Source organism: Brachycentrus maculatus, unplaced genomic scaffold, assembly GCF_059751285.1.
Source record: "Brachycentrus maculatus isolate JH-2025_06_01 unplaced genomic scaffold, ASM5975128v1 h1tg000089l, whole genome shotgun sequence".
Classification (NCBI taxonomy): domain Eukaryota; kingdom Metazoa; phylum Arthropoda; class Insecta; order Trichoptera; family Brachycentridae; genus Brachycentrus; species Brachycentrus maculatus.
The window spans coordinates 758589-777265 of NW_028280843.1; the positions used below are offsets into that span (position 1 = coordinate 758589).

General features: G+C 29.8%; 2 protein-coding genes across 2 annotated transcripts in view; both read left to right on the forward strand.

Annotated features, from left to right (window-relative positions):
• Positions 1-4733, forward strand: part of LOC148310689 (uncharacterized) — a 38704-nt gene extending 33971 nt beyond the window's left edge. The window contains exons 15-19 of the mRNA XM_088258020.1: positions 1910-2072; positions 2515-2663; positions 3350-3592; positions 3785-4121; positions 4213-4733. Of these exons, the coding sequence (XP_088114146.1) occupies positions 1910-2072; positions 2515-2663; positions 3350-3592; positions 3785-4121; positions 4213-4267 (947 nt within the window). The 3' untranslated portion in view covers positions 4268-4733. The remainder of the gene's footprint in view (positions 1-1909; positions 2073-2514; positions 2664-3349; positions 3593-3784; positions 4122-4212) is intronic.
• Positions 4734-6179: 1446 nt separating this feature from the next.
• LOC148310690 (uncharacterized) lies at positions 6180-17099 on the forward strand. The gene is made up of 11 exons (XM_088258021.1): positions 6180-6183; positions 6562-6685; positions 7402-7550; positions 8268-8513; positions 9092-9207; positions 9805-10022; positions 13138-13284; positions 13957-14105; positions 14562-14807; positions 15920-16262; positions 16942-17099. The coding sequence occupies exons 1-11, from the start codon at positions 6180-6182 to the stop codon at positions 16994-16996; spliced, it is 1797 nt and encodes a 598-aa protein (XP_088114147.1). The 3' UTR covers positions 16997-17099.
• The last annotated feature ends 1578 nt before the right edge of the window (positions 17100-18677 follow it).

Sequence of the window (18677 nt, forward strand, 5' to 3'; positions counted from 1 at the left end):
TAAATGATTGACGTATACTAAAAATGCTACAAGTCCATTTGTGACTGATATTTTTCTGGACAACAAAAATTTTTGTAAAATTTTGGAGTAAAATAAGTGAATTATATTAATAGTGTTAAACGAACAAAGCGAAGTTATTACATTGAGAAAAGAATAGTTGGATAAATGTTTTTTTTATAGATTCCACCCATAATGAATATCAATCTCCATTCAATATAAAATAATTTTACCATTAATTATCTTATACAAGGAAGTAGGTACATTAGTTAAGAAAGAAGGAGAAAGATAATGAAAAAGTAACTGTTTGTGGTACAGTTAAAAAAAGGTAGTTTTGTTGTTGTATAAAATAAAGCGAAAAACCTAGCTTTGGACGTGGAGAGGCGAAAACAGCACCATAGACAACGATAAAGCTTTTAAATTCAATATGTAATTTTATCAAACAAATGATTTTATTAAAATGAAGAAATATTTAAATATAATGGTTTATAAAAATAAATACTTGTAACGTTTTTAAGAGAATTGAAATAACAAAAATGTGAAAAAAATGATCAGAGGCCGGATTAGTGATTTTAATCATAGTGATAAAATTTCTATTGTAGATTTCGATGTTGTTTGTTTAGGAAGTCAATGATATTAATAATCATTGATTTGTGATGCGTATTAAGAATTTTTTCGTAGAAATTGTCGCTTTTTATTGACATTTTTATTGACCCTAGCAGATAAAAATACCTTTATTGTACGTCTTTTAGATAAAGAGTATAAAATACGCAGAAGCATTACATAAATTACCATATTTGAAAAACATTAGTGAGAGTAGTGTTTATACACAATACATTTAATAAAAATAAGCTGTTAAATTAAAATTTTTCTTTTAAAAAAATATTATTTAAAGTTTTGTGAATTCTAAAAAATGACTTTTCTCAGGTTAATTGCTTTCGCGTATTTGATCAGATTAACGGTCGCAGGTATTTATCTTTTTACAGTTTTACCTTTTTTTTCAATATTCATGTGTACTAACACGTTTGTTGAATAATAAACACACAAACATCTCTATCCTCTAGTTACCATCAGTAATCAGAAGACTTTGCACATATTGCTATAATGAATTAAAGATTTCATCTTATTTTTTTTGATATCTCATCAAAGATGAAGAAGAATATGGAAGTCTAGGCATTTACGGGGCTGAAGACCATCATAGGCTGGTTTAAGTGATCACTCTCCACACGTGTAACATTCTCTAATTCTAACCATTATTGACAACCACACTACTCAAATTCTTGGAATTTCTAAATATGTAAACCAAAAGTGGCATATATATGAACCAAAGTTCGATATATATGAACCATGTCAAAAAATAATAAGAAAAATAACTCCTATAATTGAAGATAATCCAAATTTGTAAACAAGTATTTGGACACACTTAAAATGTTGTAAACTAAAAATTCTTTAAATTATGTAGTAAGAGGTTTACTTCCGACTTTGCCCATATTGTCAGAAATAAGAAAAAGCTTGCTGTAATAGGGAATATTTAGCGAGTAAGAGAAGAGTGTTGTGTCGGGTTGTGGTCCCGTGGTTAGTGTCGGGGACTTTTGAGTCAGAGTTTCTGGGTTAGAATCTACTATACCACAATTTTATACCCATTTCTAATAATGAGCCGCTTAGGCTCACAGAAATAGTAAGAAATTGAAATATTTGTGTGAATAATAAAAACACAAATAATTCTCTTGTTTAATAATAAAAGAAGTAGCTTCTTTTACAAGACGGATCAAATAAAAAAGGAGGAAATGATTTCTTCTTATTACTTGATGATACGACGCTCAGCATTCAACACGAAGAAGAATAAGAAGGGAGAAGGGAAAACTATTGTAATACCGGTAAAATTAATTTCTTAATTTTTGTGTGTTTTTAGCGACTACCGACGGTTTAGTTTCGCTGTTGAGTTATAAAGAAGGCCAGAGATACTTCTATTTCCCCGATGGTAAAGGAGGATTACACTTGGTTGATATTGAAGAAAAAAAATTTGAGCCTAGGCTCAACATATTGAGAGATATCGACTTTTTACTTTATACCAGGTATATAATACACCCATTTAGATTTTATTTTACATCTTTGTTTGCCATATTGTTTGGGTTACCGAAGTACATTGTTTTTAATCTGATTTTGACATGGATGGATATTTGTAAAATATCTACTTATGTGATATGAAATAACATTTACTAAGATTATTAATGTTAACACAGCTAGCTCCGAGAACTACAAATGTTCTCATCACGTAAAATAACATTCTGTTTATATTTTTACCTGCAGATGTGACCATCTATAGTTCTCGATACTAGCTATGATAACATTAATATAACTACTCAAAGGTGTTTTTTTTTCAGTTAAAAAAATATTCATTCCAAATCAATAAATAACGTTGGATTATTAGTAGATAGCAAACATTTTTAGTTGCATCGAAAAATTTAATTAAATTTGCATGCTGAATTTTTAATTGTAAATATTTTTTATCTTTAGGACGAATCCAAACAATCCATTTTATATTGAAAATGGAGATAGCACAATGATGGATATTTCGCCCTTTAAATTAGGAAAACCAATCAAAATCATTGCTCATGGTTGGTGGAGTGATGGATCCAGTGATATAAATACACTTCTGGTAAAATGTAAGTTCGTAACTATTGACCGTCAAAATAAAAGGGTTTTTTTATTAATCCCCATAAAATATAAAAGTTTCATAACTTATTGCTAACATATTCGCTATAAAATTAATATTTAAAGCATTTACTTTGTGGTTAGCCATTTTTACTTAATTCTCTTTTTAAATTTTTTTTTGTTAATATTTGTATACCATATATTAGGTGAGTGGTTATATACTTATATAACAAAATTTTTTGTAAAAAAATCAATAACTAACATGTTTATTCAATAAGTGCATATATTAATTTTCCAATAATGAAAACTGTCCAAATTTTTATTTTTATATGCTAATACTTATTGTTTAAAGCTTATCTTTATTACCTTATTTAATTTTACAATGCAAACACGATATCGAAAATACATATCAGAGATAGCAAAATACTCCACGAAACGTCACAACGAAAAAAAAATATGCATATTATAAAACATGTTTGAAACAAAGTAACATTTTTTTTAGAATTATAGATGAAATTAATATTTTTTATATGTCATAATAAGATTAAAAAGAGCATGATAACAAAATATTTTATACCTTGAAAAAAAAGGAAAATTATCATTTATTTTATGTTAAAACTAGTTTTTTCGTTTCTTTGAACGTAGATAATTTGACACCAAAACTTTATTCTTAAACTGTTTTTTTTTATCTTTGCAGCCTTTCTTGCAGTTCAAGACGTCAATATTATTTGCGTGGATTGGGGAAGGGGGTCAAATGGTCTTTATACAACAGCTGTTAAGAATGTTCCAAATGTAGGCAAGTACCTTGCAACATTAGTGGACTGGCTGATTGAGCAAGGCGCAGCTGCCAGTGATTTCCATCTTATGGGACATAGTCTAGGAGCTCATGTAGTTGCTATAGCGGCCAGGAACACCAAAAATCCGATTCCTATCCTAACAGGTCAGTTACGATTATTTAAGAAATAATAACTAAACGTTTTACAAAATATTCCTTAAACTTAAGTTTTAATTTTAAGTTTTATTTTCCTGTCAAACAAAGTTTATTGTATGAAATTATTAACAAACTTTACTTCTTACAAAATCGTAGATTTTCGATTTGTGCCATTTGAGTTCATATAAAATTTATCTTCAGCTTTTGACCCTGCCAATCCTCTATGGGGTGGCGAATCTGAAAGAATCCGGTCATCAGATGCCGACTATGTTGAGGTCATCCACACCAACGCCGGTTACCTGGGGCTAGAGCACCCCGTCGGACACAATGACTTCTACCCTAACGGAGGCTACTCTCAGCCAGGGTGCAGTTTCTTCAGCATAGGCTGCGCCCACTCCAGAGCCTACGAGTATTACGCGGACTCCCTGGACCATCCGGGGTTCGTGGCTCACCAGTGCAAAGACTATGAAGAGCTATCGGGAGGAAAGTGCTCAAATATTACCAACATATATATGGGAGGATGCCAGCTCAAACCACAGTAATAATTAATATTCTTTGTGTTTATTTTGAAAATTTATATCATGATTGACATAATTTACTAATTTTTTCTTTTTTTTTTCTTTTTCTAGCCTTGGAGTATTTTATTTGGAAACGAGAACGCAGTCTCCATTTTATTTGAATTGATTGTTTTTTTTACTAAATAACTCTACTTTTAGAGGCTTGTCTGCAGGTAGGATAGTAAGGATAGGGAAGGTAAATGTAAAAAACACATCACAAACACCCAGAATATAAATATTTAAGGTAATAATTATTTCTAGAATTAATTTTTTTACTGTCATTACGTCAATTCGTGTTTCTTATGTTGACGATGTTTTTTTTCTTCACTTTAAGTTACAAAAAAGTGACAAGTTATTAAGAAATATAAAAAATATGTATTACGACTTCATTCTATACCTAATTAGGATTTTGCATTTTAAATATTGAAACCCTATTTCAATGGGAAAATAATATTTTTTTATGAAAATCGCGTTAATGATACAATTAACATTATGTGGGTAGTCTGCTGATAATTCAATACATAAATATACACGGGCAGACTTACTTACGTTTTTATTTGTTGGCAAGTAACATATTTAATCTGTATATCAAATTGAAAGCAGATATCCACTGCTAAGTGGTTACAAAAAAAACAACTATTTATTTGTTTTTCTTTATTAGATAACCGATATATTTTTCAATTCTTTTAAACTTAATTAAATTAAATTTATATAAATTGACAGGTATCGTGGCGTGGTTGGGTAAACGCTCGAGTACAATACTGGCATCGCGAGCTTGTTTTTCCACTAATTGCAATATAAATTCATGATAGATTTATTTTCAATTCGGTTTTGTGATGTTTTTTTTTTCATTTACCTTCCCTATCCTCCTTATCTTACCTGCTGACAAGCCTCTAAAAATAAAGGCTTTGCAAGCTCTCCCTTATGTTTTTCAAGCATATTATATGATATATTATGATTAACACATGATTATTTTATAAAAGATTTGTTGTCAAATATCTGTTATTTTGATATATTGATAAAAAAAATATTACTAATGATATGAAATAAAAATTATGTACTTATGGTTTAATATTGGACTTAATTTTAAGGTATCTATTAAGTTAAATAAATTACTTTTTCACTAAACATTTGTATATTAATTATTGTTTCAGCATTCACTTTGTACATAATGAAATTAAAAAGAAAACACCGTTTATATTTAAATCTGCAGATAGAAGCATAGCTTCCGAAACTAGTCGTTAAATAAAATAAATTCATATAACTCAAGGGGTAAAAAACAAGTTTTTTTTAATCGTTGCGTAATTGAGATAAATGTTCTTGAGTTAACCGTATTTAAAAAAAAAATATATACATTAACATACCTAAAAAAGCGTATAAATATTATCATACTCTGAAACTTCATAAAGCTTCGTACCATATGTTGAGTTGGGATATGACAGAAAGAGCAAAAGGGAAATTAATAAATATTATATTTTGGATATATTCCCTCTGTTAAGGTAACTTTAAATGTTCATAAAACAGATAAAATAACTCTTGGAGGCTTACTGAATAATAATAAAAAAATATTTACATCATTTTGAGTGTGTCCAAATACTGGATTTTATCTGGTCAAATTATAAGCTTAAATAATAAAAATGAAAATGGTATTTTCTGGCGTCATACTAATGATAAATAAAAAGCTTCTTTACATCTCACCAATAGATGTCTCTAGTGAAGTTTTAGTGATTCAAGAACAAGGTTTCTAAATTGGTTCGTATATATAGAACTTCCAAGAATTTGAGTAGTGTGGTTGTCAATAATGGGTAGAATTGGTAAATGTTACGCGTGTGTAAAGTGATCACTTAAATCAGCCTGTGACGGTCGTCAGCCCCGTAAATGCCCAGACTTCCATATTCTTCTTCATCTTTGATGAGATGTCAAAAAATAATAAGAATAAATAATATATTTTTTGTATGTGTTTAGGGCATATAGTGATTTTCAATTTAGCTGATATTGACGTGCTAGTAGCGTGAGTATATCTGTACTCGCGACATGGCATGAGTATACCTGTTAACGAATGGAGAAAAAAAAATATAGTTATGTAATCAAAAACTTGGAAGATAAATACGATTAGATTACATATTTTTTGCTACAATGTTTTCAATTAATTTAATCAATATATTTTTAATTAATATTCATTCCGCAGAATAAACGCTGTGTAAAAAATTGTTTTCAAGTGAAATGAAGATTTTTATTTTATTTTTGTTAACAATCGGAGTTGCTACTACGTCAGGTAAAAATAATGTTTTATTTAACAATTTTTGAAAACTAACGCAAAATAGTATTCTTTATGTTACGACATATTTTATCTCCTGTCGTAGCATGACGGTATTTATTTACCCTGTTTGTTACGTGTTGAACAATTTTCTTCAATTATAGGTAGAGCACTCAACGATGAACCAAAATTCGACGAATTTGATGAACATATTGTGAGCGATGAGGAAATATTGAGGCAGAGCAGATTCGATCCTCAGACTGACATTAATTTGTACTTATACACAAGGTATTATAATTATTTTCATAAATATCTTTAAATCAACCAATAAAAGACTTGCGAAACTGGTTTAAACCTTTCACCAGTTTAAATTTTGAGGGCAGATAGAGGTTGCATATAATTCTAAACGAAAAAAAAAATAAAAGTATTAATAGGAGTTTTAAATTAACAAACAATTACAATCTTTTTTATAAATGTTTATGACTTCATAATTATTTTCCTTCATGACTTGAAATGTTTATTAATTAATTAGTTAGTTTATTAGTTTATTTTAGATTTTTAGCTCTATAAATATATGTTTATATATATATATATATATATATATATATATATATATATATATATATATATATATATATATATATATATATATATATATATATATATATATATATATATATATATATATATAAAATACATAGGTACATAAAAAGACACATATAATCTATAAGAAATTGGCATCGATTTCTGACCATGTAGAATGGTTTATGATGAGCTAATATGGTTATTTTATAAATATTGTAATATTGCAGAATTGTTGTTTACCTTGTCTTGGTAAACATTAATATTATTAACGAATTCATTGCGCTTTATTGAATAAACAATTAAATTTCATCTTCTGAAACAGCAAAAAATATACAATCTTTTAATTCCCACTGTAACATGGTATAAAACACATTTATTATGTATGAACAAAAAATTAATAAATAATGCTCAATTGACAGGAAAAACCCCACCAATCCTCAGATGATCATAAATGGAAATGAAAATAGTCTCGCTTCATCTAATTTTGATGCGACAAAGGATGTCAAAATTATAATGCATGGATGGAATAGCAATATGGAGCACAATATTAATGTACTTGTGACAGCGGGTAAAATAAAAACAACATATTTACAAATTAATAAATAATTATTTATAACTTTTTCGTCCACCATCGATCTTTTTCGATCACTAACGCGAGATCTTTATATCCTTCAGTATTCAAAAGAGCTTCTTGACCTTTTCAATCCCACTCCAGTCTCGTATATTTCAAACCAAGAACCGTCCGCCTTACTTATTTTTTGATTCTCAGAACCAACTGAAGTACTGAACAATTTTCAACATTTAGCTCGAAACTAAGATAAGTAACCTTTCGGCATTCGCTTATAATCAGTATTTCTCTACTGCAGCTTTCCCCGTCTAAAAAAATTAAGGAATATTATTTTTTCCTGACTCGCCTTAACCAAATAAATGCATCTTTGTATGTTAAATAATCCGGTTAGGATCTTGCATACATCTAAACAAAAGAGTAGGTACCTACTTAATAAAAGCTTTCTTGAACCAATCATAGATGCTGCCTTAATTTCAAACGTACAGCAACATGAGATTTGTGATACAAGTATAAGTTTTTTTAGTAGTTAGATGTCAATTATGGGCATAATAATCACTAAACCAACCCATACCAAGTTATAAACCTAGACATCTATATTTTTCTTCATGTATATTGCGATTTCTAAATGTTAAAATAACTTCTAAGTGGAGAAAACCCAGATTTCTGAACAAGGATTTGGCACACGGGAAATGAATAATAAAATATTACCATTTTCAGCATTCCTTAGGACCCTCGACGTTAACGTGATTTTCGTGGATTGGAGTGAAGGTGGAACAGGACTCTACAGCGTGGCAGTTGCCAATGTTCCAAGGACCGCTGCTTACGTTGCAAGTTTGGTGGACTGGCTTGTGATGCACGATGTTCTCATTCAGAACTTCCATATCATGGGCCACAGTCTGGGCGCTCACGTGGCTGGAATCGCAGGAAGAAGTATAGTCCTTGGAAAAATTCCATACATTACTGGTGTGTATATTTTGACAATACTTAGGTACTCACTCAGAAATATACATTTAAAATATTGGAGTGTGTTGGAAGTTAATTGAGAAGTATTCATTAATATATAAATTAAAATATCGTTCGAATCACATACTATAAAAACAAATAACACCGACGTTTCAAATTAATGCAATGTAAAGTTGGTTATTAATTACATGAAGGCAAGGTGATCAATCTTGCGGTTCAGGTTCTAGTCTAGGGTAATATTAAATAAATAATTAAGGGGTACATGTATTTTGACCCCCCTTGGAATTAAACAAGGAAACTTCAGCTTGGTTGCCAAGTACTTACGACTCATCGTTGGCTGGTTAACAGGGCGTTTTATCCTCATAAAAGCTAGTGTAAAAATAAATTTAAGAAATTACAATTTTTAACCATAGATATAGCTGACGAAGTAAAATAAAATTGAATTGAATTATAAAAACAACTTTCTAAAATATGGTATTCAATCATGAATTACGGAGTAATGTGGCAGTCAATCATGGTTCATTTTATATATTTAATATAATCATTTTATAAATTTTTTATGTCATTGTAAATTTCAGGCTTTGATCCAGCTCTTCCTTTATTCGATGAAGATAGTAACAGAATACGACCTTCCGATGCTGAATACGTGGAGATTATCCATTCCAATGCCGGAGAACTGGGATTAGTTGATGCTGTAAGAATATTTAAGACAATTTTTTTCAAAAAAGGTTATGAAACAAGTAATTGTTTTTTTCCCTGATAAATTTGTATAAAAAATTTGAATATGTGTTCCTGTATTAAATTTTAAAGAACGGGAATGTAAGTATAGTATGTTGCTCTTCGTAGTCTACATTTAGTTAATGTTAATAACTTAATCCGATTTACAGAGAAGTGCATTGTAATCCAACCTTTGATACAATTCAATGATTTATTGTATTCTTTTGCTTCAGGTATTAATTTAAGTTTCGCTTGGTAAATACCAGAATTTCTTAAAATCTTTTGTGACACCTGTTTAGATGCATTCCGTATCATTTTCAAACACCGACGTTTGAAAATGAGACGGATTGCATCGAAACATGTATCACAATAGATGTCAATAAATAGTGGTATTTGCCAAGTAAAAATAAAAATAAAAATTAATAGATCTTACTACTAAGTGACTGCCAAATCAGTAACCGAAATAAAAAAAAGCATTTAGTTCAAACTCTTATCTTGTACTTTTCCATGTTTTGAGATTGTAATGCTTCTTCTAAGATTTTGGGTTGATAATTTCAAAAATATTTAATTTCAGGTCGGACACAATGATTTCTATCCTAATGAAGGAACGTTCCAACCCGGATGCTTGATAAACTTCGCCTGCTCGCATTCTCGCTCTTATTTGTTTTTCGCCGATTCTCTTGACCATATTGGATTCATGGCTGATCAGTGTAGAACTGTCGAAGAAGCTATGTCAGGGAAGTGTGCCAAGCTGAGTAAACTGCACATGGGGGGTTCTAAACCAAAGCCTGCGTAAGTCTATAAAAAGGTTACTACTACTACCATCATCCTGTTTTCTCGCAAAGGTAGCCAGAGAGGATAGAACAACATACTCTTATGTCATGACATACGCTCCTAGTTTCCTACACATTCGTTAATGTCTCCGATTACGCAGACTTTTAACACCATCAGATTTTAGGTTCTGAATGATCGGATCGTGCCAAATCATCGTTCTATTCACCCACTCACATTCGCCAAATAAACGTTCTTAAACATTCTCTTACTGTCCATGTGCTCCATATGTCCATACCACCTTAAAGAACTCTCTTCATAATATTTTCAACTATCCTTAATTCAGCCTTACATTCTTTTTCCTCACTCCATTCACTATTCTACATTCACATTTTAGTTTTTTAGCTCTCATTATGGGTAGAATAGTGAATGTAACATAGTTCCAAAAGTGATCTTAAACCAGCCATTGCCTCGTCGTTGAGACTTTTAACTTATACTTGCATATTCTCTTCATTTAAAAGATGCTTCGTCTCTGTCGAAACAATTCTCTTTTTTTTTGTTTGCGTAACACATCTAATAAGTTAATTTTACTGAAATATTCTTGAAGTTTTGTACGTTTTATATATTTACCAAATAACAAATGTTAAAAACATTTTGTTATTTTTAATTTTTCTATGCAAATACACACTTGACAATGATTAATCGAACAAAAGAACAAATTATAAGTCATGCTCAAATTTTTGTTTTTTATTTGCAGAGTTGGGATATTCTACCTTGAAACCAATAGCAATTCTCCATATTGGAAAGGCTGAAAACTGCACCTTGTTTATGGCAAAATGCATCTCATAATGAATGATTATGTTGCAAAATTAAATTTGGTCACGAAAATATTTTGATGAAATAAACGAAATAATCAATTTATTTACGTGAGTTTTTATTTATACCTTTATAACCTGTACCAAAAATTCGGTTTAGAATATTATTATAAAAAAAAAAGCTTTGAGAAGAGAATTAAGAGGAAACAGACAGCATACCATAAAAATTTGGTATCAATACTCGTTAAATAAAAACAAAATATGGATTATATTTTTTTACGTTATAATTTCAAGTATACTAGCAAAATAATTTTTTATTTTATTTTTTCAATTTCACTGAAAATAAAGGAGAGTTGTAAAAATTCTTTTGTTGCTAAAACAGTGATATTTTGGTATGATAGTATCTGAATACAACAGATTACATCCACTTTAAAACAAATGATAGAGAATTATTGATAATTATTGAGTACGAACATCTATCTTTTTGCCATCATAATAAGATTTACGTCATAATCACGTCAGTTGTAATACCATATTTTTATTAAAGATAATATCGTGGTGATTATTTTAACCCATTTTTAAAAATTAAAATAAACCGAATGTAGTTTTCCTTTATATAAGTATTCACTTTGAAAAAATGTTTTTATAAAATATAAAACTAGTTAGGTACCGAGAAAAAAATCAATTAAAGATTATATTTCGATGTTGTTATTTTTATTTATTGATTTGGCGTTTAATTTGTAGAACTCCATTTAAATTTATGTATTAATTTTAAATCAAACACAGATTTTTTGAGTCTACTAAGTTGTATTTTATTAACAAAAACACACAGAAAATTATATTGTGACAATTGTTTCGCCTTGTTAGGGCATTATCAAATTAGGGAATGATTCGTTTGATAATGCCCTAACAAGGCGAAACAATTGTCACAATATAATTTTTTATGTGTTTTTGTTAATAAAATACAACTTAGTAGACTCAAAAAATCTGTGTTTGATTTAAAATTAATACATAAATTGTTATTTTTATATTATCTTGGAAAAAATAAACTGAATGTATTTTTTATCAGCTATAAATTTTCATTCTAAAATAAATCTGTCAATCCTTCTTATATGATTATTATTATTTTTTTAAATAAATTGTTATTGTAGATAAATGTCTTCATTATAAACTGTTATCATTTGAATTGTTTGTTAAGCCACTGATTTAATTTAAGAGATTAAAACAGTTTTATAGAGCACTGTGAACTACTAACTTAGTTTATGTTTTAAATTCAAAGCAAGAGTAAAATACAATTACAGTGCATAGATAAAAAATAAGTAAAAATGAAAGGAATTTTCCTTATTTTCTTCTTGGCATTAACTGGTGAGTAGAATATACATACTACACACATACATTTATCTTGTTAAATAAATGATATTGAAAATATTAACGCATTTATTGGCGGCTCATAGGTATTATGTGCTTATAAAGAATCTATGGTTAAGTAAAACCATTTTTTTTAATGATTTCGTCTTTTTAACTTATTGTTAAAATAAAATAGTAAAGAAGTATACCGCAAAAAGAGATATCATGGTGAAAAAAATGTTTTTTTTCGAAAATTCCAAAAAATATCACTCAAATTTAAAGACATCGGAAGAATTATTTAGGGGGCCATCTATTTATTATCACTATTAGTACTTGATGACGATATTATTAAAGATTCACTCCCATTAAACAATTTATACAACTAAAAATATTTAAAAACACAAATAATTTTGTAAACGAAATGAATACTCAAATATCATGACGCCTCTCTAAACAAAAATTTTCTTTCACCATTCCAAAAACTTGATAAATACTTCAAAACGTGTCACGATACCAAAATGGAATTCAATAGTCTATTTATGAGTACCATGTGTCTGTTTCCATAGTATTGTTGTCACCTAGTTTGGCTGCAAAGCTAGAGGTCTGGATTTAATTTCCAGTAGGTCAAAATAAAAAAATAGTGATTTTTCACTCTGATATTAGTTTAATTTAACGCCAGACGGATACCTAAAGGGTAAGCCTGATCACCTTTTCTTCATGTATTTAGCGATCAACGTTACAGTCCTTGTATACGATGCAGTGCAATATGCCGTACATTTATTAAATATTATACAAACGTTTAATGAATTATAAAAGCAATTATCTAAAAACGGACTCATTTCTCTTGTTCCAGTAAATCATCCAAAAAATATTATCAAAAAAAATGTTAGGATGTCATCCTTTTCATTCTTACCTTGTAGTTTTATAAAACTTATATCAAGTGATTTTTCAATATTCATTAAAGCATCTTCAAGTTCCCTGCCTGTGGATTTTGAAGAACCCAGATATGTGTGGATACCAGATGAAAGCGGAGTTATGCACTATGTGGACCTCCAAGATGATTCTCCTCCCGCTGTCAGATTCGAGCCCGAAGAAGATATAGTGTACATCTTGTACACGAGGTGAGTTTTAAAACAAATTTAATTTAATAATTATCGTTAACATTAAATTTTAAAAGAAAATGAAGAAATAAACTATTGTTAAGGGTTGCACATAAGTTTAAAGATAAAACCGACTAGTTGTTGATACATTTTTATTTTTTTAAGACAGGAAAACAGTGTCTTATACCTATAGACTAGTTTCAGCTACCTAGAAAATTTGTGTTGAAATTCTTATTAGGATTAATCCCTATTTTCTGTTTATTTTACTGCCATATATTCCCATTTAATTGGTTAGTATAATATAATATCGTATCAAAGCGATGATTGTGTAATGGCAGGGAGATAAAAAAATCTAGAAAAAAAAGTTAGTACATTCAATGGTGAATACTATCCCTGATTCTTTTATATGTTGCACAAAAAAGGATACTGCGATTTCTACTGATATGAAGGAGACAGTTTTTAGTAGGAATTTTTCTAGAGGAAGAAACCTGTCAACATTATGTATTTGATAATAAAATATAAAGTGATTTTAAACGTTTTTGTAAGATATGAAATATAAATTCTCACAATTTTTTTTGAAATATTTACTGAAGCCAACATATATTTTTAAAATACGCTTTGCCAAACCAAATGAAGGCGATATCCAATCATCATATCAACTTATCGACTTAAGTTGATTTATGGCTTTTACAGAGAAAATCCTATTGAAGGCCAAATCATAAAGAAAGGTGACATGGAAAGCATACAGCAATCTAATTTTGACCCAACAAAGCCGGTGAAAATGACCGTTCATGGATGGACTGCTGACTTCACGTCTGGAACTAACACCAAGCTTCGAGATGGTAATTTGAACTAAAATTCAGGTTTATTCTAATATCCAATTTTGATTTCAAATCACTTGTTTCAAAAATCACAAAAAAATTTAATAATTTGATGTGAAAAACTTTTATGTAATAATGCAAACTGAATCCAACCACGAGTTACTGTGGCTCGGTCTGGTTAGATGAACAAAAATAAAGAAAATATGATGAAAATATTTTTCTGTTTCATTTCAAGAAAAAAAATTAAAAGAAAGCATTGGCAATTATTTGTATTAGGCGTTCAACAGATGGCGCTGCCATCTGTTGAACGCCTAATAAAAAACTGTTTTTTTTTGCAATCAGAGGTATTTAAAACACACACACGTATCAAATGCGAGGTTGTGTAAAAAATATGCTTGTGATTAATAACTTCATTTTTAGTAAATATATGTTTATTTATAGATATAAAAATATTATACTATCTAAACAACTTTTCAGCTTTTCTTGCTGTTATGGATGTGAATATGATAACAGTCGATTGGGGTGTCGGAGCTGGTGTAGATTATGTCCAAGCTTGCAACTATGCCGTCAGTGGTGCGCAAAGTGTGGGAGGATTTATCGACTGGCTCAACACACTTGGAGTCGATTTCTCTAATATCCACCTGATTGGGCACAGTCTTGGAGGGCAGTTCGTAGGGATGGCTTCAAGGTTTGCCACAAAAGGTGTAGTGGAGTATATCACAGGTAAGATCTGTGATCTTTTGATTTATGAATATTATCAAGGTTTAAAAAAATTGACATACGGTGTTTGAAAATGATTTGGAATGTATCGAAACACGTGTCAAAATAGATTTTAATATGTATATTATGGTATTTACCAAGTAAAATTAGAATTATCTTTTTGTAAAAAATTATCAGTAAAATGCTGCTGAAACGCAATGAAATCGGACCATTTTTAAAGCGAATCATTAAAGGTGATAAAAATAGGTGAAATGCGTATCAAATGAGTATCAAATGCAAGTTATCATCGTCAAAGGATTGTCGGAACACACATCTTTGATGACTCGGAACAAATTGACGGAACTTGGTTGGGAAGTTTTTATGCATCCGCCGTATAGTCCGGATTTTGCACCGTCTGATTATCGTTTGTTTCGGTTTCTCTTGATGGTAAAAAATTGGTCAACCGAAGCGCCGCTGAAAATCACTTGCCCAAAATTTTCGACAATACATCGACATTTTCGAGTTCTACATCGTTGGATCTATGAAGCTACTCAAAAAATGGCAAAAGGTCACAGATAATGATGTTCAAAATAAACATGGTTAAAAATGGTTTTCAATAAGGAAATTGTTTCTTAAAGAAATTACCAAAAAACTTCGGAGACTTTTTATATGACCTAATACAATAATGATAGTAAAAAAAATTTGGATGCGAATATATTGGAACCATTTCTTGAATGTTTTCCTTAGATACTTTGTGGCACATTTTATTAACTTTATAAAAATAATTAACTTTGTTTTCACCAAATTTCTTTTACTAATTCAATTTAACCTACCGGTTTCATCATCAGGGTTTATTTTTCAATCAAAAACATTAAAAACATTAACATACTCTCACCAAAAACTTCCACACATGTTTTTGATTTAAAATAAACCCTGATGATGACAAGGTATTGTCGAAACCAGTAGGTTAAATTGTATTAATAAAAAAAGTGGTGAAAACAAAGTTAATTAATTTTATGAGAAATAATTGAACCAATTTAAAAAAAGTTTTTTAAAGATTTATGCCCGTTTAGGTTTATCGCTAAATTTCTAAATAAAAACAATTTTTTCATTTATTTTTATTCGATTTCTTGCAGCCTTGGACCCAGCTCACCCACTTTGGTCGCCAACCAGCCAGCGCATCAGGAAGACCGACGCCAAGTATGTGGAGATTATCCACACAAACTCCGGATTGCTGGGGATGATAGAGACCGCGGGACATAACGACTTCTACGTCAACGGAGGAATAAACATGCCAGGATGCATAGCCGCGAACATACAGTGCTCACACACGAGGTCTACTAACTACATGGCGGCATCTATTGATCACAAGGGCTTCATGGCTGTCCAGTGTATGTCAGTAGAAGAAGCATTAGGAGGACCGAGCAATTGTACAGGAACTGAGAAACTATATTTGGGAGGATCGTTTACTAAACCCGAGTGAGTAGAAAAATAATATATACTATGGCAAAATCGGCATACTCACATGGACGAAAATATCATGCTTATTTTTTTAAAACCCTTATCCGCAACCGATGGTGCATAGGGCACTGTGTTATTTGAACGCTGTGTTATTTTGATCTTTGACACATGAAGGAAAGGTGATCAGCCCTCCGCTTCGAGTTACCAGTACAGGGTAATATTGAATAAATATTGCACTGTAAAAATCACTTACATTTATTTGAACCTACCCTCTGGGAATCGAACAAGGGACATTCAGTATGGAAGCCGAATGCCCTGATCCTATGCTTATTTTTGTAAAAAACGCTTATTTTTATTTAAATTTTTAACTTATTCAACACATTTTTTATTAAATTCTTTTGTGGCACGTGTTTCAATGCATTCAGCATCATTTTCAAACAACATACATTGTGTGAAAATGATGCGGAAAACATCAAAATACGTGTCACAATAGATTTATAAAAATAGTGGTTATCACCAACTAAAACTTAAATTAAAAATGGAGAGATATTTACCACAAAATGACTCCCAAATCAATTGATGAAAGAATTATTATCATGTTTTTACCGTTTATTCAAAATGAGATATTCACATTTAATCCGAAGTCAATACAAGCTTTATATTATATAAATATTATAAGTGTGATTTTGATTTTCAGGATGGGAATATTTGCACTGACTACTGATGCTGATCCTCCGTATTACCAAGGATGAGATAAATTTTAGATTCTGTTGTAATTTTCCAATATACGTACATAAAAATTTTAATATGAAAAGGTGTTCTACATTATTTGGTAACTGTGAGCAAGGTCCTGATTATTTTCAAGACAAGACAATAAATTTATTTACAAACATGATAAATGTCTATTAAATGAATAAAAAAAAAAATGCATTCACTGTTTTCACAGAGTAAATATTTATTTATTTTATGTAGATGTACCTCAATAGTTTAATCACTCAACCATAGATGGGATTAGTATTTTAAAGATATGATTATTGTAAAATTACTCGTATTATTTCAGAATTACAAATCCGTACAATTGTATCAATGAAATGATAGTTAACCTTAGTTTGAACGAACTTATCTATTTCACCTAAACGATAAATAATACATATTATTTTTGACATCTCATCGGGGATGAAGAAGAAAATTAAAGTCTAGGCATTTACAGGGCTGACGACCGTCAAAGGCTGGTTTTAAGTGATTACTTTACACACGTGAAACATTCACCAATTCTACCCATTATTGACAACCGCACTACTCAAATTCTTGGAAGCTCTATATAAATGAACCAATTTCGAAAACTTGTTCTTGAATGACTAGAACTTCACTTTGAATCTTTTGATGAGATGTCAAAAATAATATGAAAATAACTCCTATAATTGGAGATAATCTAGATTTGTGAACAAGTATTTGGACACACTTAAAATGTTGTCAATAATACATATGTTTAAAAAAACTACAAGCTTTCGACCTTAGGACCACTTTGATGGCTTGTTTAACCTGGAGTTGGTTGAGATATGAGGATTTTATTTACGGTAAATGAAAAAACAGTTTTTTTAGGATCTAGATATCAAATAGAAATGATCAATAAAATTCAGTACAAAAACAAGCAAACATGAGCGGCTAGTAAAATAATATCAGTGGGAATAATAAAGTTTTTTTTGGGATATACTGTTTTCAATATAATTCGTTTTATGGTTGATTCAATATTTTTTAAAACTTTTTTTCTAATGTTTTATTGATCTTACTGATAGTTATAAAATGAAACATAAAATAGTACTATAAATTTTTCGTACATTTTCAAATGTATAAATATGTAAAATATTAAGGCAATCAGTTATACTTTTTATTTATTTATTTATTTATTTATTTAAACTTCATGTACAGAAAATAAAAAGTACATTGGCGGGCTTATTGCTAAAAAGCAATATCTTCCAACCGACCAAAGACGGACTAGTGATATTGATCAAAACGTTTGATACCATATATAGCCGTTTGCAATCAGTGGGCAGATAGTACTTGAACAATTAAAAAAAACATAAATTACAAATTGACATTTAAAAAGAAACATAAATTAACAAAAGACGATAATAAGGAGGGCAAAGGAAGAAGGGAGATTAGGGAAGGAGGTAGAGGGAGGAGGTTTGATCTTTGATGATGTGATGACTTTATAGTGGACTATGATATTTGAATGAAACGCTGGATGCAATCCTATCTTTTCACATAAAAATAGGTTGAAATTATTTTTAAAAAGATGTACAAAACAAAATAAGAATAATGAAAACTCATACAAATATGTTTTTTAAAAAGTAGCAATTTACTTATATAGGCACTTGTGAACATTTACGAATGGTCAATAAACGCAGGTTATGTATATACTCGTGCTTTGAT